Source organism: Dipodomys ordii, unplaced genomic scaffold (assembly GCF_000151885.1).
Source record: "Dipodomys ordii isolate 6190 unplaced genomic scaffold, Dord_2.0 Scaffold3, whole genome shotgun sequence".
Lineage (NCBI taxonomy): Eukaryota > Metazoa > Chordata > Mammalia > Rodentia > Heteromyidae > Dipodomys > Dipodomys ordii.
Window position 1 is genome coordinate 32,586,223 of NW_012267219.1, and position 19,459 is coordinate 32,605,681.

The window sequence follows — 19,459 nt, forward strand, 5'->3', positions numbered from 1 at the left end:
TGCCCCAGTTGGCTTTGAACCTCAATCCTGAGATCTCAGTCTCCTGAGTAGCTAGGATTATAGGCGTGAGCCACCGGCACCTGGTGCCATTATTATTTCAAATAAGGTGAACCACTTTTGTCTGCCAATGTAAGTGAAAAGAATCTTAATATCTAGAAGCAAGTATATTAAAGGGAATTATTGTATTACCTGATCAGTACAATGAAAGTCTTTAATTAGCTTATAGACTTAAACAGTTAAAAGGATAATCTCCAGAAGTGTTGTCAGCCAGTGGAGATTTTGGTCCCAGGAAATGTTTGACTGCTGGAGACAGTACCTAATTAGTAGAGTACTACTGGTGTTGAATAGATGCAGGTTATAGATGATAAAGGAGTTAGCTGACCCAAAGTGTCTTGTGGATCCAAGTTGGAAAAACCCTGCTCCAAAGATACTGCTTTGATTATTTACCTTTACTTGCCCATGGTGCAGTTTCCCACAGAAACAAACATAACGGGCTGGGAAGGTGGCTCAGTGGTAGAGTGCTTGCCTTGTATGCATGAGGCCCTGGGTTCGATTCCTCAGCACCACATAAGCTAAAAGAAAAAAGCCGGAAGTGGTGCTGTGACTCAAGTGGTAGAGCGCTAGCCTTGAGCTGAAGAGCTGAGGGACAGCGCCCAGGCCCAGGGTTCAGGCCCCACGACCGGACCCCAAAAAAAAAACATAACAAACCCCACATGTATATGCTTATATACATATACAATTACAAGTTTTAGAACGCATCGACTCTATAGAGTTTGTGTGTGTGTGTGTGTGTGTGTACTGGGGCTTGAACTTAGGTTCTTGTCCTCTCAGCTTTTTCCTTCATGTCTAGCACTCTACCACTTGAGCCATACCTCTACTGGCTTTTTGATGGTTAGCTGAAAGTAAGAGTCTTTTAGCTTTGTCTGCTCAGGCTGTCTTAAAACTTCAGTCCTCATATCTCAGCCTCCTGAGTATCTAGTATTCAAGGTGTAAGCCTCTAGTGCCTGGCTTATCTAGAGTGTAGAATAGAGTCTGGCATGTAAATGCTCAGTAATTAACAACTGCATTATGCTAAAAAACTTACATTTAAAAAACTGATCACAGCCGGGCGCTGGTGGCTCACGCCTGTAATCCTAGCTACTCAGGAGGCTGAGATCTGAGGATCCCGGTTCAAAGCCAGCCCGGGCAGGAGAGACCGTGAGACTCCTATCTCCAATAAACCACCAGAAAACCGGAAGTGGCGCTGTAGCTCAAGTGGTAGAGCGCTCGCCTTGAGCTGAAGAGCTGAGGGACAGCGCCCAGGCCCAGAGTTCAAGCACCACGGCCGACAAAAAAAAAAAAAAAAACTGATCACAATTTTTTATGTTTACCAGATAAATATGACTTAATTTTTTTAAACTTATAGAGATCTTGTGAGATTTGTGAACATAACTTTTTGTTTTGTTTTTGCACTTGTCTTAGTTTGCTGCTTGTCTATAAGTTAGTGGTATACATTTACTTAATGTTACTAATATTTTTAAAATGTTTGTTAATTTTCTTAATAGCTGGGGCTCTCAGTGCACATCGATATTTCCGAGATAATCCTTCAGAATTATGTTGCATCATTGTAGACAGTGGGTATTCCTTTACACATATAGTTCCTTACTGTAGAAGTAAAAAGAAAAAAGAAGCAATTATTCGGTGAGTTGCATTTAATTTTCATATTATTTCTTAATTCATATAATTTCTTAGGGTGAACTGTGTGAAAACTGAACTCAGATTGAATTCTCCCCTTATAGGATAAATGTGGGAGGTAAACTCTTAACCAACCATCTGAAGGAGATCATATCTTACAGGTATTCCTTGGCTTTGATTCTTTGCAAGCGTAGGGGGTTGAGAATGAACTTTATATATCAAAAACAAAAATAACAAAACAAAAAGCAAAACAGAAATCCAAACAAACTGTTCCTCTTATTCAACTGCACCCCCAAGACAAGACTAACTGTCCTTTATCCCAAACCTTTCCTAAAATCTAGATAGGTGTTCTTGAAATTTTTGTTGTTGTTGTTGGTCATGGGGCTTGAACTCAGGGCTTGCAAAATGTCCCTGAGCTTTTTTCGCTCAAGGTTAGCACTCTACCACTTTAAGCCATAGCACCACTTCCAGTTTTCTGGTGTTTAATTGGAGATAAGAGTCTCATGGACTTTCCTACGTGGGCTGGCTTTGAACAGTGATCCTCAGATCTCAGGTCCCTGAGTAGCTAGAATTACACGTGTGATCCACCAGTGCTTGGGTTTATTTCCAATTTCTTTATCTAAAAATAAACTAATAACTTCCTTTCAAGGAATAATGTGCAGATTAAGTATACACTAGAGTATTTTTATAAAATTAAGAGTATTTTAGGTATGGAATGTAGCACAATGGTGAAGCACTTGTTTAGCAAGTAGTGTCCTGGGTTTGATCCCCACTAACAAAAAGGAAGAGACAAAATAAAATACAATTAAAAGTATTTTTACAGCTGAGCGCACACTCACGCCTGTCATCCTAGCTACTCAGGAGGCTGAGATCTGAGGATCTCAGTTCAAAACTAGCCCAGGCAGGAAAGTCTGTGCGACTCTTATCTCCAATAAACCACTAGAAAACCAGAAGTAGTGCGCTTGCCTTGAGCTGAAGAGTGCGAGGACAGCACCCAGGCTCAGAGTTCAAGCCCCATGACCAAAAAAAAAAAGTATGTTACACATTCAAGAATGTAATATTTCAAAAACCAGTTACTTGGAAATATAATTCCAAGAAAATATTTTAAATGACCATTATAAGTTATATTCAAATTTTTTCCATTTCATATTTTATAATTTCTATTTCCTGTAGGCAGTTACATGTTATGGATGAAACACATGTGATTAATCAGGTGAAAGAAGATGTATGCTATGTGTCTCAGGATTTTTACAGAGACATGGATATCGCAAAGTATGTATAATTGTAATATTGACTTTGGGTGATAGTGCATATAATTGAAATAGTTCATAAATTTTTTTTTTGTCTTATAGGTTAAAAGGAGAAGATAATACAGTAATGATAGACTATGTTTTGCCTGATTTCAGTACAATTAAAAAGGGCTTCTGTAAGGTAATTTTTGAAAAACCTCTTCAAGTGACTACCTCAATCAGAATTGAAAAGCATTTGTCATCTAGCTGGGTTGACAGGCCTAACCCAATTGTGATTGACTGCCTTCCTGGTGGCCATTTCACAAGATAAAAGTATGTAAGTTTGGCTAATAGGTTTCTTACTAAATTTATTTAGACAAAGAACTATTAGCCAAATCACAGCACATGAGATAAATATTGGAGATAAATAAGATTGTTACCTATATCATGACTTAGCCTTTTCTGTTTACCTAAGAATTACTTTAAATCCAGGTGTTTTTCCTGTTTTGAAAATGGTTGACAAAGCTGACCCAGGACTGAATGTTAGTCATGTTTAGCCTGATGGAATGAGCCTGTCAATTGTAAAGGGCAAAATCCAATGCACTCAGTGTTGAGAAACAGCTTCTCTTGTATTTCAGAATTAAGTAATTCTGTTTTGTCTTTGATCATCTCAGGTAAAGACAGGTCTGTGTTTAATGAATACAAAGTTTGCCATCTACTTACTGCCTTGATGAAAACGGTTGGAAGGTTAAAAAATGTTTCATCAGAAATGTAAGGGAGTTCAATGCCAGTGGCTCATGCCTGCAATCCTAGTTACTCTGGAAGCTGAGATTTGAGTATCATAGTTCAAAGCCAACCAGGCAGGAAAGTTCATGAGACTTTTAACTCCAATGAATGCTGGAATTGGAGCTGTGGCTCAAGTGGTAGAGCTCAAGCTTCGAGCACAAAAGCTACAGTGCCCCGGCCCTGACTTCAAACTGTAGTGTCAGGGAAACAAACAAAAAAAAAGAAATATAAAGAGACATATGATACTACTTACTACACTATACCATAGAATGGTAAAAAACTGAGAACAGTCTACATATCCTGTTATAGAAAGAAATTTTTAAAAATTCATTTATGTAAGAAAATAATTGTGAAAATGAAATACAGGTACATGACCACATAGATAAATCCCAGAAACATGATTTAGAAGCCATAAGTACTTTGATTCTATAAAGAATTATTATGTTAATTAGGAATACATTCATGAAATTAAAGTGGAAGACTTTATAAATGGTAACACTAAATGAAGAAAGGGAATCTTGTTTTTTTAAAGTGTATTAAGCTGATAGATACTTGTGTTTTATGTAATTATACTTAGTATGTCTGTTCAAACCCAAGTAACTGCAAAAATAACAAGACAGTGGCTTAATGTTCATGAGTTAATTTAAGATTTATACTTCATTCACAGTCCATGTTTGAACTCATGTATGAAAGTTAGCATTTTGCATTGGAAGACTAATTCTAAAATGTGTTTTTTGAGTTCAGTACTTCACTATGTGCATTATTAGGTGTTATTCAGTAACTTCAACAAGAGCTAAGTATGAATTTAGAAAAACAATATTATATAACCTGAAAAAATATTTGAGAGGCTTTATATTTAGGTTATTGTTAGAATTCAGATTTTGATTATTTACTCAAATATTTTTAGCTATTCAAGTTGGTATACTTCTTAGTGACTCAGAAAGTGGAGGCAGAAAGGTCATGAGTTAGAGCCAAGCATGGGCAAAGTTAGAAAGGTGCTGTCACAAAACAAAATATAAAACAGAAGATCTGCCGGGTGCTGGTGGCTCATGCCTGTAATCCTAGCTACTTGGGAGGCTGAGATCTTAAGATCCTGGTTCAAAGCCAGATCGGGCAGGAAAAGTCCGTGAGACCCTTATCTCCAATAAACTGATAGGAAACCAGAAGTGGCGCCATGGCTTAAGTGGTAGAGCACTCACCTTGAGCTGAAGAGTGCAGGGACAGTGCCCACGACTGACAAAAACAAACAAACAAACAAAGAATAGAAGATCTGAGGTATGTCTCATGTGATAGAGTCTTCTGTCATGGGAGAGGGTTTGAGTTCAATCCCTAGTTCTGCCAAAAAAATGAATGCACAAGGCAAGTAGACACACATGTCTATGTGTCTATCCACATGTCACACATAGACTTGTGTATAGATATGCATTATATGTACTTTATATAATGTGTACATATATACACATATAAACGTATGTTATATATTATAAGATATATTAATTTTGGGGAAACTTTGCAGCCTTGATTTTTTTTATTTGCAATGATAAGAACAATAGCAATAAAATAATAAGGTCTATAATATCGTTGTAGATTATAACTGATGCTGGGTGCCGGTGGCTCACACCTGTAATCCTAGTTACTCAGGAGGCTGAGATCTGAGGATCGTGGTTCTAAGCCAGCCGGGGCAGGAAAGTCCGTGAAACTCTTATGTCCAATAAACCACCAGAAAACCGGAAGTGGCACTGTAGCTTAAGTGGTAGAGCGCTTGGCTTGAGCTGAAGAGCTGAGGGACAGTCCCAGGCCCAGAGTTCAGGCCCCATGACCGACAAAAAAAAAAAAAATTCCATGATAATGTCTTATCAGAAAGCTGATGTCTACAAAATTTGTCTGACCTAAATTGAGAATATTACAGTAATCATTAATGATTATTATTATTTTTTTTTTGGGTCCAGTCGTGGGGCCTAAACTCTGGGCCTGGGCACTGTCCCTCAGCTCTTGAGCTCAAGGTTAGCGCTCTACCACTTGAGCCACAGCACCACTTCCGGCTTTTTTCTTTTTGCTTATGTGGTGCTGAGGAATCGAACCCAGGGCCTCAGGCATGCAAGGCAAGCGCTCTACCACTGAGCCACTTTCCCAGCCCCAATTGGTCATTTCTTTAATGGTACTAGAAGTAGATGGATGAAGACTATTCAGTAGCTACAGACTACATCAACTAAAATAACTTTAACAGCCCTTACAAATTCCTTTGTCCATGTCTGTAAAAGAGCAAAAGAACTTTTTGGGATTATACTTTTAAAAACAATACATACCTGGGTATGGTGGTACAAGCCTGTAATCCCAGCATATGGGAGACAGAAGCAGGTGAATCATAAATTTGAGGCTGTTGAAGTCTACATAGCAAGCCCCTGTCTCAAAACACAAAGCAAAAACGTCTTTCAACAAAACCCTACCTGTTATATACCAGGTTACACATTAACACTTAATGGCTTCAATGCTGCCCTTTAAAAAGGACATCTAGTGCTACCTCTTCACCTCTTTAGATATTTGATCCCTCTTTGTAAATCAGGGCTATAGATAAGCTAGTGGTTTTTTGTTTGCATGTTTGTTTTTTTTTGTTAGTGCTGGGGCTTGGACTCTAGGCCTGGGTGCTGTCCCTGAGTTCTTCAGCTCAAGGCTAATGCTCTACCACTTGAGCCACAGCACCACTTCTGGTTTTCTGGTGGTTTATTGGAGATAAGAGTCTCATGGAGCTGGGAAGGTGGCTCAGTGGTAGAGTGTTTGCCTTGCATGCATGAGGCCCTGGGTTCGATTCCCTAGCACCACATAAGCAGAAAAAGTCGGAAGTGGCACTTTGGTTCAATTGGTAGAGTACTAGCCTTGAGCTGAAGAGCTAAAGGACAGCGCCCAGTCCCAGGCCCCACAACTGAAAAAAAAAAAAAAAGTCTTACGGACTTTCCTGCCTGGGTTGGCTTTGAACTGAGATCCTCAGGTCTCAGCCTCCTGAGTAGCTACGATTACAGCCACCAGTGCCTGGCTAAGCTTGTGTTTTATCAACAGAAATTCCCCAAGTTTGCATATATCTCATGTTGTTTTTCAGTATTAACAAAATAAGTTATATCCTTTATGCATTTGTATATTTATAGGAAATATCCTTCATAAGAAGGAAGACTACGCTCTTTGTGAAGAATAATATTCTTGATCGAGGTTCAAAGCTGGCCCAAGCAGCAATGTCTTTGAGACTCTTATCTCCAATTAACCACCAGAAAACTGGAAGTGGCGCTGTGGCTCAAGTGGTAGAGTGCTTGCCTTGAGCTGAAGAGCTCAAGGACAGCACCCAGGCCCAGAGTTCAAGACCCACAGCCGACCAAAAAAAAAAATTCTTTGTGTTACTATAGTAATAGTTTAATTGGACTAAAAGAAATTTATAGTATACCTTATTCTTCCTAGAATATTGTGAAATTTCCAGGAATTCTTTATTTGTGTGTGTCAGTCCTAGGGCTTGAACTCAAGAAGGGTCTGGGCACAGTCTGTGAGCTGTTTTTGCTTGAGGCTATTGCTCTACCACTTGAGCCACAGTTCCACTTAAACCATTTTTGGTGGTTAATTGGAGATAAGTTCACAGACTCATACTTCCTGCCAAGGCTGGCTTGAAACCTTGATACTCAGATCTCAGCCTTCGAGTAGCTAGGATTATAGTTGTGAGCCACCAGTGCCTGGCTCCAAGAAATTTTTTTGGTGCCAGTCCTGGGGCTTGAACCAGGGCCTAGGTTCTGTCCCTGAGTTTCTTTTGTTTTGTGGGTCATAGTGCTTGAACTCTGGGCCTGGGTGCTGTCTCTGAGCTCTTTTTGCTCAAAGCTAGTGTTCTACCACTTTGAGCCACAGCAACACTTCTGGTTTTTGAGAATTGATTGGAGGCAAGAGTCTCATGGGGACTTTTCTGTCCAGGCTGGCTTCAAACCACAATCCTCAGATCTCAGCCTCCTGACTACCTAGGATTACAGGTGTGAGTCACCAGCACCTAGCTTTCCAGAAAAAAAAATAAGAATAATGTTATGAACACAAACTTTCCACATTATAGAAATCTGAATCATTCATTCTGAAGTTTAGAATGGCACTATAAGGGGAGGGATATTTCCTGTGTATATTGGGTGACTGTATGGATTACGTTGGTGAGTCCAGTGAAGTCATTAAGGAAAGGAAAATGGGCCCATTTTACAGGACCATGTGAGAATTCAGTAGGCCAATGTTTGTAACATTCCTAATACACATTGGTTGTGTGCCATTCAAGAATTTGTTGAGGGGCTGGGAAGGTGGCTCAGTGGTAGAGTGCTTGCCTTACATGCCTGAGGCCCTGGGTTCGATTCCTCAGCACCACGTAAGCAAAAAGAAAAAAAAAGAATTTGTTGAATACATGCTTGTATGCCTCATACTTTGATGGAGAACAACATAGGTTGTGGAGAAGAGTATAGGGTGATAGCAGAGATACAAGGGTTTGTATTTGGGATTCAGGGGAAAAAAGTCTGATGAAGCTGAAATCCAAACAAAGAATGGGTAACTATGTTAAGGGCCCAATAATATTCTTCATACACCTTAATCTTTTTTATTTATTTATTTGTTGGCAGTACTTGGGTTCAATGCAGGGCCTTAGGTTTGATAGGCTGGCATTCTATCCCTTGAGCCATGCCTTTAGCCCTGCTTTTTGCTGATTATTTCATTGATGTAGGTTAATGTGCTTTTCTGATGGGGCTTGCCTCAATCCTCCATCTCTGTATCTCAGCCTCCTGAGTACTAGGATTACAGGCATGAGTCACCATTGCTTGGTATTACATATTACTCTATTTATTTGTGTGTTTGTGTGTGTGTGTGTGCTTTTTTGCACAGGGCTAGTATTCTACCACTTTAGCCACAGCATCACTTCCAGCTTTTTAGTGGTTAATTAGTATCTTGGGTTTATCTACTTAGGCTGGCTTCAAATCTCAATCCTGAGATCTCAGCTTCTGATGAGCTACCAGTACCTGTCTTACATTACTCTTAATAACTTATCTTTTTATATGTTATATATACTATGTAATACAGTTTATCTTTATGCCTCAGCTAACTTGGACTGTGAATTTCCTATTTTTGTCCATACTGGCCTGGAACTGTAACATGACTGTTATCCAAGCTATGTGTAAGAGAAGCACCAATGAGAGGCTTACAGTCCAGTGTAGCCTGTCTGGAAAACAGCCTATTCAAAAAGAAGATAAATGGGTGGCTCAGGTGGTAGAACTCCTGCCTAATAAATGCAAGGTTCTGAGTTCAGCCCCCAAGACTACAAAAAAAGTTTGGAATTAAAGCTGCTAGATTATCTTTTGGGGGATACTCACATTAGCATCAGTAACAGTTGAGTGATTTTGGTAGTGGGAGAGACCGTGTTTTTCTACCTTTGGGAATCCTGAGATTTCCAAGAAAATGGTACAGGAAATAGAGCTGTGGCTCAAAGTTGTAGAGCACTAGCCTTGAGCAAAAGACTTAAGATAGCTTCCAGGCCCTGAGTTCAAGCCCCACGACTGCCAAAAAAAGAAAAGGAAAGAAAATGGTAATTAGTATTAATTATGTACTGATAGTAATTGTTAGTTATGTGAACATGTAGCTTAAACCTTTTTTCTTTAAGCCAAGGGAAGAGATGGTGTTGAGTGGAAAATACAAGTCTGGGGAACAGATTCTTCGTCTGGCCAATGAGAGATTTGCTGTTCCAGAAATACTATTTAATCCTTCTGATATTGGCATTCAAGAAATGGGAATTCCAGAAGCTATCGTCTATTCAATTCAAAACTTACCGGAAGGTACCTCAGTAATTAGAGTAAAATATTGAAGAATAATTTTTAAAAACTAAAATCCTATGAACACTATTTCTTCTAAAACCATTGCAGGAAATAGCAGATAACAGTAGATTTCCAAATCTCATGTTTTGTCCTATATTTTGGAAATCTCTTCATGCTTTGTTTAAACATGAAGAAATATATCTTGGATTATATTCAGTTTAAGAGTTAGTTGTTTGAGACAGGGCCTTTTTTTTTCTTTGCTTGTATTGGGGCTTGAACTCAGTGCCCTTTACCACTCATAGCTGGTGCTCTATCATTTGAACCATGCCTTTAGTTCTGGCTTTTTGCTGGTTAGTTGGAGATGACAGTCTATCTCATGGATATATCTGTGCAGGTTGGCTTTGAACTTCAGTTCTCAACTTTCAGCTTCCTAAGTAGCTAGGATTATATATACAGTATATACATATATATACAATATGTATATATACATTTTTTTCAGGCTTTTCTGACTGGGTTTTGCCTCAGTCCTCCATCTCTGTATCTCAGTAGTACTAGGATTACAGGCATATATATATATATAGGTATATATATATATATACATATATCCTATACACACACACACAGGCATATATATATAGGTATATATATACATATATCCTGTACACACACACATACACACACATACATGCGCGTGCATGCGCTATTTCTAGCATGTGCCTTTTGAGTTAGTGTCTTTGTGTGCAGTCCAGGCTGGCCTTGAACTCATGATCCTTCTGCCTCAACTGCCAGCTAGAATTACAGATGTATACCACAAGACTCAGCAAAAACTTTTAACCCAAAGTAGAAATTTATAGTTTAACAATTTAATGTTTCTCAGCAATTGATGGGACTGATTTCGCCTTGTGGTCGTATTTGGGACAGCATACAAAACTAACTACATAAGACTTCAGTATGGTGCTTGAAGTGACCACTTCTGAGTTATCTTGAAGCACAATTTAAATAAATAATGTCCTAGGGCTTTTAGAGTACTTTTTTTATGTTCTCTTTCTAGTTTGTATGAAATAACTTAAGAAATCTAGCATATCCAATGTGCTTTCCTTTCATTAAAACAACCAATAAGAATAAAAAAATCAAGTCACATAAGCTATTAACATTTTACAAATATTTTCATATTAATTTCACATTTGCCATAAAGTTACAGCATGATATACCCAACATTTTATCCTACACTGGTTTAATGTTATGTTTCAGAGTCAATGCTGATAAAAGGAAACTATTTTGAGCAGAAGTATGAGGTGGGCTGGCCAGTACTTTTGAAGTTCTGGTGGTCTCCTGTGGTGCTCTGTCGATTCTGCATGTGTGTGCTTGTACTAGGGTTTGACTGTAGGGCCTGGGTGCTGTCCCTAAGCTTTTTTTGCTCAAGATTAGCACTGTACCACTTGAGCCACAGCTCTTCTTGGCTTTTTCCTGTTTTATTGGAGATTAGAATCCCCTAGACTTTCATGCTTGGACTGGCTTCTAACTGTGACCCTCAGATCTCAGCCTCCTAAATAGCTAGAACTATAGGCATCAGCCACCAGTTCCCACTTGTTCTACAAGCTTTCAGAACTGGTTAACTTTATGTTTCTTAACGTTTGCTGTCATGTAACTTTAATAACTATTTGCAACATGCTTTCTTTAAAGGTATTAGCGATGATGATTGTTTTTGTGCTTTCCTTTAAGGTAATTATTTGCAATGAATTTATCTGTTTTAGGAAGGTAACAGTTTGGACTGGCATGTTTAAAATGCTATGAAAATTATTCTGGAGGATCAAGGTTCCTGGCCACCTTGGGTAGAGTTCATAACACCCCATTTCAACCAATTGAAAAAGTTAGGCATGGTTAGTGCATGCCTGTCATCCCAGTTGTGCAGGAAGCAAAAATAAGATCATGGTCCAGGCCAGCGTTAAAAATGAGACCCTACTGGAAAAATAATAAAAGCAAAAAGAGTTGGGAGCATATTTTATGTAGTAGACACTGCTTGCCACACACACAGCTTTGAATCCAAACTCCAGTACCACCAAATAAAGACCTTTTTAATTTTTACAGTAGTGTATAATCTCAGCTATAATAAAACTACTCCATTCTAGGGAAGATGGATTATAAATAACTGAAATATCTGCTGTTGAATGTTTCTCATTTATTTGTAGCTTATATGTGCATATAATAAGTAGCTAGTAGTTTACTTACCTTAGTTTTTTCTTCTAAAGATCTGTAAGTTCATGTTTTATTGTACTTAATATCTAAGTATAACTTCATTACGTCTTAATTGTATGACTTCCCACCAGTAATGATGTTCTGTAAACTTTTAACCAGAAAGTCTTTTGAGAAAGATAATTTTTTTTCTAATTCCTTTTTTTCCTTTTTTCTCTTAAAGAAATGCAGCCACATTTTTTTAAGAACATTGTTTTGACGGGAGGAAATTCCCTTTTCCCAGGATTTAGAGATCGGGTTTACTCAGAAGTTCGATGTCTCACTCCAACAGACTATGATGTTTCTGTAGTGCTGCCTGAAAAGTAAGTGCTGGTTTATATGGGAGAAAATCGTGGAAGCGATCTTATAAATACAGTAGCCTGTAGAAAAACTTGAGTTAAAGCCTGCTGGTTTAAAGCAAATGATGAATCTTATGTTCCATGAGTTAATATAGGATGAAATGTGAAGTACCAGCAACAATATTTGGTATATAATGAGCAATCAATTAACATAAGATTACTTCTCTGTAGTAAATCAGTCCTTGTTTCTAAGAGATGTAAAAAAATTATTGTAAAGGTGATGTGCAAAGAAGTTACAGTTACATAAGTCAGGTATTGAGTACATTTCTTTCTGGACAGCGTCACCCTCTCCCTCATTTTCTCCCAGTTTTTTTGCTCCCGACCCCCCAGGTTGTATAGTTCACTTCCAACATAGTGTCTAATGAATATCACTGCTGAATTAGTTCACCCTTTGTCTCACCATTTCTGTGTTTCTCCTTCTCCCCAAATCAAGTGTACTTACAAGACAAAAGGTACAACAATAAAAACAGCAACAAAAGGGGAAAGACAGAAAAAAAATAGAAAACCCACAAAAAAATAAAAGACCTTTTGTTTCCATTTCTTGGAGTTCACTTCAGTGTTTCATTTTATATGATGATAAGCACATAGCTATTGAGCCCTTGTGATCTTCTCCTAAGAATATTCTCCTTTGGTCTCACTGTATGAATGGTTAGAGTCCTGTTTTTTTTTTTTTGGTCATGTGGCTTGAGCTCTGGGCCTGAGCACTGTCCCTCAGTTCTTCAGCTCAAGGTTAGTGTTCTACCACTTGAGCCACAGCACAACATCTGGTTTTCTGGTGGTTAATTGGAGATAAGAGTCTCATGGACTGGGCTGGGAAGGTGGCTCAGAGGTAGAGTGCTTGCCTTGCATGCATGAGGCCCTGGGTTCAATTCCTCAGTACCATATAAAGCAGAAAAAGTCGGAAGTGGCTCTGTGGCTCAAGTGGTAGAGTGCTAGCCTTGAGCTGAAGAGCTGAGGGACAGTGCCCAGGCCCAGAGTTCAGGCCCCACAACTGGCAATAAATAAATAAAGTCTCATGGACTTTGTTACCCAGGCTGGCTTTGAACTGTGATCCTCAGATCTCAGCCTCCTGAGTAGTTAGGATTACAGACGTGAGCCACCAGCACCCACCTGATGACCTTTTTTAAAATTCAGAACTATTTTATATTGGGCTTGTGGACATAGTCAAGCAGTAGAGCACTTGCCTAGGATGCAGAAAGCCATAGGTTCATTCCCCACTGTTATAAAACTTTCATCTACCTTCTATCCAATTTATGAGAAAAACAAAGATATTATCATTGTCATGTTAGCAGCAAATAAAAAGATTAAGTTGGATTTTGGAGTTGTAAGGACTTACAGGTCATCCAAAAGTACTTTTGCATTGTAAATAAGGTGTCATTCATTGCAGTGAGTTAACACCTTTCTTTCACCTTGAGTCAAGAGTTCTTACCAAAAGATATGTCTAAATAATCAAATCCTGGCAGTCGTGTCAGAATTGCAAACAAAACCCCATATATCTAACTCTAGTTAATTATAGAATTCTGATTTACACTTAAAGTAGAATCACTCCTTCCCTCTTTCCCTCCCTCCCTTCCTTCCTTTCTTTTTAGGAGTGAACACTTGTATTAGCTCATAGTTTCAGTCCATGGTGGCATGGAGATACAGTTGACAACTCATGGCTGCTGGAAAGCAAAGAGAGCTAAAGCAGAATTTTAAATATAAGAATGATTTTTATTTTTTGGTCAGTCATGGGCCTTGAATTCAGGGCCTGGGCTGAGCTCTTTTAGCTCAAGGCTATTGCTCCTCCACTTTGAGCCACAGTGCCACTTCGGGTTTTTTGGTGGATAATTGGAGCTAAGAGTCTCATGGGGACTTTTCCTGCCTGGGCTGGCTTTGAACTACGATCCTCAGATCTCAGCCTTCTGAGTAGCTACAATTGCAGGAGTGAGCCACCAGCACCTGGCAGAAATAATTTTTTTTTTAATTAGTAATGTTCAAAGCCGGGGACTGGTGGCTCACGCCTGTCATCCTAGCTACTCAGGAGGCTGAGATATGAGGATCACGGTTCAAAGTCAGCCCGGGCACGAAAGTCCGTGTGACTCTTATCTCCAATAAAGCACTAGAAAACCAGAAGTGGCTCAAGTGGTAGAGCGCTCGCCTTGAGCTGAAGAGCACAAGGACAGCGCACAAGCCCAGAGTTCAAGCCCCATGACCGACCAAAAAAAAAAAAAAAGGCAGTAATGTTCATATGCTCTCTTTAGATAGGAAGCATATTGGGTTTTTGTCTTCCAGATACATATCACCAGCCAAAGGATTCGCTGAAATAGCTTTAATATTCAATGTATTGATGGCAAATCCATTGCTCTAATATTTCTGTGGTTTTTTTCTCTCAGAAAAAAGAATATATATAAAGTTATAAATGAAGCTATTTCATAAAAGGTTAGGCAATGAATATAAAGAAAACATTTAAACTGTTTTCTTTACCTTTTCAGATTTGAAACTGTTGGGGAAGAGGAACAATAGAAATATAATTGCATTATAAGAAAGTATAACTTTGGTTGTAGATAGCTAAACCAAAGTAAATACTGTAGCTGATCTAGTCTTATTTATTGTCTATATCCTTCCATGTGGTTATCTTGAGTTATTTTTGAAGTATTTCATTTATTAGAGGCAGTCAAATGTAGCAGGGAAAGCACAGACTGTGAACACAGTTCTGAGCTGAGTCCTAGTTCCAGACTTAACCTCTCTCAACATCATTCTCCTATATATAAAATTGGACGTGTAATAACTATGGGAGGTATGATAACTATCAGAGGTGTAATAACTTTTATGGTTTGCTGAGAGAATTGGATGATGAATCTGCTACCAACACAAGTTAAGCTCAATTATGATCCTGCTTTTAGGCATCTTGGTCTTGCATTCTTGTTTTTTATATTAGAAATAGAGCATCTATGAATTGGGAGACTAGAGGGGAACCCTTCCCCCACCCATACCCCTCACTTTTTTGTAGTGGTGACTAAGATTCCTTTCCTTTTGAGTTTACTCGTGTGAAACTCTTATTTCTATCTCTTCTCCAATATTCCTTCAAATTGGGTTGAACTCACAACTTTTTAACTTCAGCTTCAGGCATTTCATTTGTTCTTCATGTATGTAAAATAATTTGTCCTTCATTTTACCTTATTTTTAGCCCTATTACTTACTCCTGGGAAGGTGGAAAATTGATATCAGAGAATGATGATTTTGAAGATATGGTGGTAACAAGAGAAGATTATGAAGAAAATGGACATAGCATCTGTGAAGAGAAGTTTGATATTTAAAAGACATTTCTAAATAAAAGCCTTGATTGATGGTAACTGAAAAGTTCTTGTTTTTCAGTCATGGGGCTTGAACTCTGAGCCAGGGTGCTGCCCTCAGCTCTTCAGCTCAAGGCTAGCATTCTACCACTTGAGCCACAGTGCCACTTCTGGCTTTTTTCTGCTTATGTGGTACTGAGGAATCGAACTCAGGGCCTCATTTATGCAAGGCAAGCACTCTACCACTGAGCCAACTTCCCAGCCTGTCTCACAGTTCTTTTAAGGTTAAAGACCCGTGTTATTTTTTTTATCCTAAGATAAAGCCTTGGAACTCACATAAATACTCTGCTCCATGGATAATTTTTCAAAGTTTCTTAGGTAGGTTATAATAGTAGACTTTAACTCAGATAGGTTATTATAGTGGACTTTAACTCAGCCCCCCATTTTTTGGGGGGAGCTAGACTATTACAACAATGCTTAGGCTATTTTGGAGAGTAGCCTGTTCTTCCTAAGGTGAATGCAGTTTGATTCTTCATAGTTGAAAGCACAAACTATATCCTGCTCGGTTTTCCTTAGATGGTCGTTTTGTGTGATTGACTACAAACTGGCCAATGTATTTATAGGCTCATAGGATTCCTCTTTGTCTCTTAACACTTAAGTAACTTATTTAAAAGTTGTCATTCTTATGTTTGTGTAGTAAAGCTGGAAAGACTAATCTTAAGTATGTGTGTTTAATTTTTTACTTAGTATATGTTTGAAAGAGTGGAATCTAAAATCAGTTCATTGAAGTTCTTCTGGCCACCATTGTTTTGGTGACCAGGAATGTAGTGTTTTGTATTAAAAATTATTCTATATGATCCACAATAAACATATGAAGATGTTAAAGGCTGTAGGTTTTTGGGTATATGATCCACAATAAACATATGATCCACAGTAAACATATGCAGATGCTAAAGGCTGTAAGTTTTTTGGGCTGGGGGTATAGCTGGTGCTAGTGAGCTTACCTAGTATGCTCAAGGCCCTGGGCTCAAGTGTTAGTACAAATGAATAAACAAACCACCAAAAATTTCCAGTTTAAAGAAAGTGTGGTGTTAGTGCATTAGTGGATGTATCAGGTACGCTTCTTGGATTGCAGATGTGACAGGCAGAAGAAATGGATTGAGCTCATGGACCTATAAGCATAGGAACCATCAAAACCAAAAGAGACACCTGCCCTGACCCAGTCCTGTAGACTACAGATTTTGCTCCAAGGGAGACTCAGGACTTTCCCTAAACTAGAACATTTGCAAGAAGAATCCAATACCAACTGTAACCTTTGCTTCATTACCATAGTAACATAGGCCACAAAGAGGGGAGACACTATTGTAGGCACATGTTTAGCCCAATGTAAAATGTCACATGCCATAGAAGTCTCCCCCTTTTCCTTGGCATTCCTTTGGAGGAAGTTCATGTTTCTTTCTTTCCTTCCTTCTTTTCCTCTGTCCCCTCTTCCTTTTTTTGCTTTGTGCCAGTACTGTGGCTTGAACTCAGGGCTTCATGCTTTTTCAAAAAGCTACGTAGTGCTCTTCCACTTGAGACACGGCCCTACTTCTGTTTGGTGGTTAATTGGAAATAAGAGTCTTCTGGATTTGTCTTTCTGGGCTAGCTTTGAACCCTCAGATCTCAGCCTCTTGAATAATTTAAGATTACAGGCGTGAGTCACCAGCACCTGGCTCAAAATCCAGTTTTCTGCTTTCATCTGTGTATTGTGTTTGAAGCTAGGTTAACCAGTCATTAGTGAAATGTTTTCATCATAACACTTGTCTTAAGTAATTTGACAATGTGATTACATGGTCTGTATGTAAACAGTGGCTCTAAAATATAGTTAATCATGATTTCTTTTTCTTTTTTCTTTCTTTTGTCAGTTGTCAGCTTGAACTCAGGGCCTGGGCATTGTCCCTGAGCTCTTTTTTGCTCACGGCTAGTGTTCTGCCACTTCCAGTTTTCTGGTAGATACGTGGTGATGAGTTTCATGGACTTTCCTTCCCTGGCTGGCTTTGAACCACAATCTTCAAATCTCAACCTTCTGAGGTTAGGATTACAGGTGTGAGCCACCAGCACCCAGCATCCTGATTCTCTTAAGATAGGTAAATACTTCTGTTCCAATTTTGGTTACGCTATAGACTATAACTCAGGTCTGGAGAAATAATCCCTTGGCTAATACTGTTACAGAGGGCACCTGTCGGTATTGAAGGTATTTTCTAGACAACTCTTTTATTTTAGCTCGCAGGCTATCTTTAATTGCTTCTACTTGTCTAGCCACTTTCTCACCATGAAGCTGAACCCATTAATTCATTATGTCATAAAAACTGAATGGTTGCTATATTCTAGATAGTGTTCTAGGTATCTAGAAAATAAGTTCTTGAATTTATAGTCTCAACAGACAGGACAATTACAATCTATTGGAAAGTAACAATCTTAGGTAGTGATAAGTGCCTAAAGAAAGCAGAAAGCAGGGCGAGAGGCTGAAGTGAAGAAAGCAATTACTTTAGGCAGTAAGGAGACTTCCATGTTTTGAAGGTAACATTTCAAGCAGAGGACTGCTCAAAAATCTGCTCAAGGAGTGAGCCATAGGAAGATTTGTTAGAAAAGGTTTGTACAGATAGTTGGCAGGACCAGTAAGTCTTGTAACAAGAACAAGCTTAGCAAGTTTGAGAGTCCTTATGTAAATACTCCCAACTCAATCTTCCTGCAGAGCCCCTTTCCCTGCTTCCTGGCTTCACATGCCATTCTCCAGCCCATGTCAAGTTTCTTATGCCATGGCCTGCTACGAAATTTGAACCATTTTTTTTTATAACCCTGAGGTTGAAAAAAATGAAAATACAAAAATATTTTTAACTTTTGTGTCATACAAACGAAAGAGGCAGATTCATTTAGGCAAGAGGAAAAAGTGAAGAATGGAGAAGCTGAATGGTAAGGAAGAAGAGGGAAGAAGAAATGTTCTATCTAAATTCTTAGACTCTAGGGCCCATCTTAGTATGTAAACTATGTAAGAATTTTTGTTAAGTGACTGTAAAGTTAAATGTTTGTATACTGTGAGCCCTAATCTCCAATTACTATATTTTCTGATGAAAAAGTTTAAGGGTAGCATACCTAGGGATTGACTTACAAATGAGCTTTAAAATACATCAATTCAGAATTCATAATGGATAATTGCCTTTATTATCTGTACTTACTATTAAATTTTTTGTTGTTGTTGGTCATGGGGCTTGAACTCAAGACCTGAGTGCTGCCCCTGAGCTCTTTTGCTTAAGACCAGTGCAACACCACAGCTCTATTTCTGGATTATCTAGTGGTTAACTGGAGATAAGGGTCTCATGGCCTTTTCTGACTGGTCTGGCTTTGAACCAGAATCCTCAGAGCTTAGCCTCCTGAGTAAGATTATAGGTGTGAGCCAACAGCTCCCAGTCAATTTTTTTCTTAAGTATCAGAAACTTGTTACATGTTAGACCTGCTACAGAATTTGAGCTAAATATGACATGAGACAAAATTTTTATTTTTCATTTGTTATCTAGTTATACACATCCTGGAGCTTAAATTCAGAGCCTCAAGTTTTTTTTGCTCAGCTTTTGTTGCTCATGGCTGGTGTTCTACCATTTGAGCCACGACTACAGCTCCTGATTTTTGCTGGTTAGTTGAGGATTTGTCTGCTGAGGCTGGCTTCAAACCATGATCTTCGGATCTCAGTCTCCTGAGTAGCTAAAATGATAGGTCTGAGCTACCTGTGCCCAGTAAGACAAAAATTTTAAATTAAGAAAGCAATGGAGCTAGCTACGTGGGAGCCTGGGATCTAAGGATACCAGTTCAAAGTCAGACCAGGAAGGGAAGTCCATGAGACTCTTAATTAACCATCAAAAATGCCAGAAGTAGAGATATGGCTCAAGAAGAGTGCTAACCTTGAGCAAAAGAAGCCCATGGACAGTTCTCAGGCCCTATGTTCAAGCCCCAGTACTGACACAAAGCAAACCAATAAACAACACACAAACAAAACTCAAAACAAAACTATTTGGTCATCTCATTTGCTTGTCAAAATATTAGTCTTCCTTGGAGTTCTCTTCTAGACCCTC

At 38.7% G+C, this 19,459-nt stretch overlaps 1 protein-coding gene across 1 annotated transcript in view; it reads left to right on the plus strand.

Annotated features, from left to right (window-relative positions):
* Positions 1-15,413, plus strand: part of Actr6 (ARP6 actin-related protein 6 homolog (yeast)) — a 21,008-nt gene extending 5,595 nt beyond the window's left edge. The window contains exons 5-11 of the mRNA XM_013022577.1: positions 1,545-1,680; positions 1,779-1,835; positions 2,848-2,946; positions 3,027-3,105; positions 9,340-9,511; positions 11,907-12,045; positions 15,248-15,413. Coding sequence (XP_012878031.1) covers positions 1,545-1,680; positions 1,779-1,835; positions 2,848-2,946; positions 3,027-3,105; positions 9,340-9,511; positions 11,907-12,045; positions 15,248-15,377 — 812 coding nt within the window. The 3' untranslated portion in view covers positions 15,378-15,413. The remainder of the gene's footprint in view (positions 1-1,544; positions 1,681-1,778; positions 1,836-2,847; positions 2,947-3,026; positions 3,106-9,339; positions 9,512-11,906; positions 12,046-15,247) is intronic.
* The last annotated feature ends 4,046 nt before the right edge of the window (positions 15,414-19,459 follow it).